Source organism: Octopus bimaculoides, chromosome 25 (genome assembly GCF_001194135.2).
Source record: "Octopus bimaculoides isolate UCB-OBI-ISO-001 chromosome 25, ASM119413v2, whole genome shotgun sequence".
Lineage (NCBI taxonomy): Eukaryota > Metazoa > Mollusca > Cephalopoda > Octopoda > Octopodidae > Octopus > Octopus bimaculoides.
In genome coordinates, this window is record NC_069005.1 from 21657148 (window position 1) to 21659680 (window position 2533).

The following is a 2533-nucleotide window of genomic DNA, read 5'->3' on the forward strand; positions in this document are numbered from 1 at the left end:
ATATATATATATATATATATATAAATCATAAGGACACAAATATTTTGCTCCTGATATATACATATGTAAAAGGATTTTCTATCAGAGTACTTTGTGTGGCTAACTATTTCATAGGGCAGCAGCAAATGTCAATTGAGTTACGGGTCAGTGTACCAATTGAAAGATCAAAGGTCTCTATTGTATTTTCAGCATTGTACTGTGTTCTTGGGCCAGCCAAGATAATTAACTTTTATTGGCTCAATCTGGTGATGGCAGTTCTTTGTATCTGAAGATCATGTAGAATTGAGGCTGTGACTGCCACTACTGTCCACTACTTGTCTTTTTACCCCTTCTCCATTGCTGCGAGGCTTTTCTTTCTACCTGCACTTCGTAGCTTTAAAGTGAGAGTCACTCCATGCAATCTGACTCCTCTCTTTTGACTTAAAGGTCTGACCACAGTGGCACAGTGGGCCAAGATGGCAGGAGTGACCAGCAAGATATAGGATTTTACAAGAAGGCTATTCTCCTAGGTGAATTGCTTTATAGGGCTGGAGAGCTCCACTAGCCCTGGAGTTGCTGGAAGGGTGTCAAAGAGGGCACCAAACTGCCTGAAAGACCCCACTCCTTAGTTTGTCAAAGTTGATTTCCCTAGTTTTTTCCTTACTCAAGATGCTTACAAAGTGGTGAGCATTTGTGATTAAAACTTCTTCCATAATATACTAAATAACCCATAGCTGAGAGCCTAAGAAGAATAGTTGTTAAGAGGTGGTTCGACATTGCATCGAAATCCTAGAATTCCTGAACCAGGGCACCACTACCATATGCAATTTAGAACCATCCCTGGGAAATGGTTCAGTCTCTCTCTGTAAATAGGTTGGATCTTCTTGTTGCTTTAAGGGCCAAAAGCATTGTATCATTGATATCTTATAAGGGCTCAAAAGTGCAGGGGACGAATGTAGTTGATTAGGTTAGTCTCAGTATACTTAATTGGTAATTATTGAATCATGAAGGATAAAAGTGAAAGACAACCTCAGCAAGATTTGAATCCAGAGCGTGAATGTTCACAAGTAAACACTGTTCAGTTAATAAACAAATTGTTAGCTTGTATGCTAAAACCATGTTCTCTCTTAATCATCCAGACAAAAAAATTTTCATTTTGTTTAGTTCTGACATTTAATCCTCACCATTGTTCTTTCTTATGTATATTCCAGTTGTGTCAGGATTTATTTGACCGTATCAAAGACAATAAAACTGCCGAACAGATGTACTCCGTAGAGGTAAGTTTTGTCTAGTTACTTGCCGCAGTCTCTTTTCTCTGAGAATTTTATGCATATCAATGTTTGTTGTTGAAGTTGTTTTAAACAAGCAATAATAAATCTCTGAACAAGGTATAAACAGTAGCTGCACAACAACGGGAAGTATATTTGCCTCTTAAATGCGGCTAACCCATAAGGGTTAGTCGCATTGAAGATCAGTGATTGTCGTAAGCTGATGAAGGGCAAATACCCAGTAATCCGGGTCCGTGCGTATCACGTCAGATTGACGATGGGAAGGATGACCTCCTTTTGCAAATACTGACAGGGCACAGAAAGTGTGTCAATAGCCAGCTGGAGGAGATGTTCTCCTGGGGCTACAAGCTACAGTAGCATTCACCCTTAGGGGTTAGCTGCATTTAAGTGGCAAATATACTTCACGTTATTTTAAACAGTTTAATGGAAAAGAATCAAGTGGAGCATTTAGTTACCACAATTTCTTTCTGATATTGGCATAATATAAAATACCCTATGCTGCTGCCGGATATGGGATATTGCAAGATAATCCTTGAGGTAGTTCCATTCAGTAGCTTGATGTTTTTCTGGTATTGGCATCTAGTGCTGTGCTATCCTGCAGTATAAGGTACTGTAATATTTCCATTAGTGTCTATGTATTAGTTTTGTGTTGTGAAGGCATGTGGCTTACTGGTTGGGGTATTCACTTTACGATCATAAGGTCATGAGTTCAATTCCTGCACGACGCATTGTATCCTTGAACAAGACACTACATTTCACGTTGCTCCAGTCTACTCAGCTGGCAAAAATGAGTTGTACCAGTAATTCAAGAGGCCAACCTTGTCGCACTCTGTGTCATGCTGAATTTCCCTGAGGACTACGTTAAGTGTACACATATTTGTGGAGTGCTCAGCCACTTTCATGTTAACTTCATGAAGAGGCTGTTCCATTGAGTGGATCAACTGGGACCCTCGTTGACATAACCGAGGGAGTGTCACATATATATATATATATATATGCGAGTAAAAATAAATACAAAAAAGGTGGGGTTTTTTGTATGATTGTGTATAGAGGAATATATTATTTTGTTTAAAAGAGTTCCAACACTGTCTGTTTTTTATGTTTTATTTATATTCCTGCAGAACTAATGTGGGGTATAGAATATGGAATATACAATATATAATATAATATACAATATACAATATAAAATAAAATAAAATGAATGGCACCATGAAAGAAAGTATTGAATGTAGATGAAATATTGAGTGTTCAATATAAAGGATCAA

The 2533-nt window shown here is 37.9% G+C and overlaps 1 protein-coding gene across 10 annotated transcripts in view; it reads left to right on the forward strand.

Moving 5' to 3' along the window:
* Positions 1 to 2533, forward strand: part of LOC106880568 (kinesin-like protein unc-104) — a 305280-nt gene that overhangs the window by 137911 nt on the left and 164836 nt on the right. For all 10 annotated transcript variants that reach the window (XM_052976565.1, XM_052976570.1, XM_052976569.1 and 7 more), the window contains one exon: positions 1191 to 1256. In XM_052976565.1, coding sequence (XP_052832525.1) covers positions 1191 to 1256 — 66 coding nt within the window. The remainder of the gene's footprint in view (positions 1 to 1190; positions 1257 to 2533) is intronic.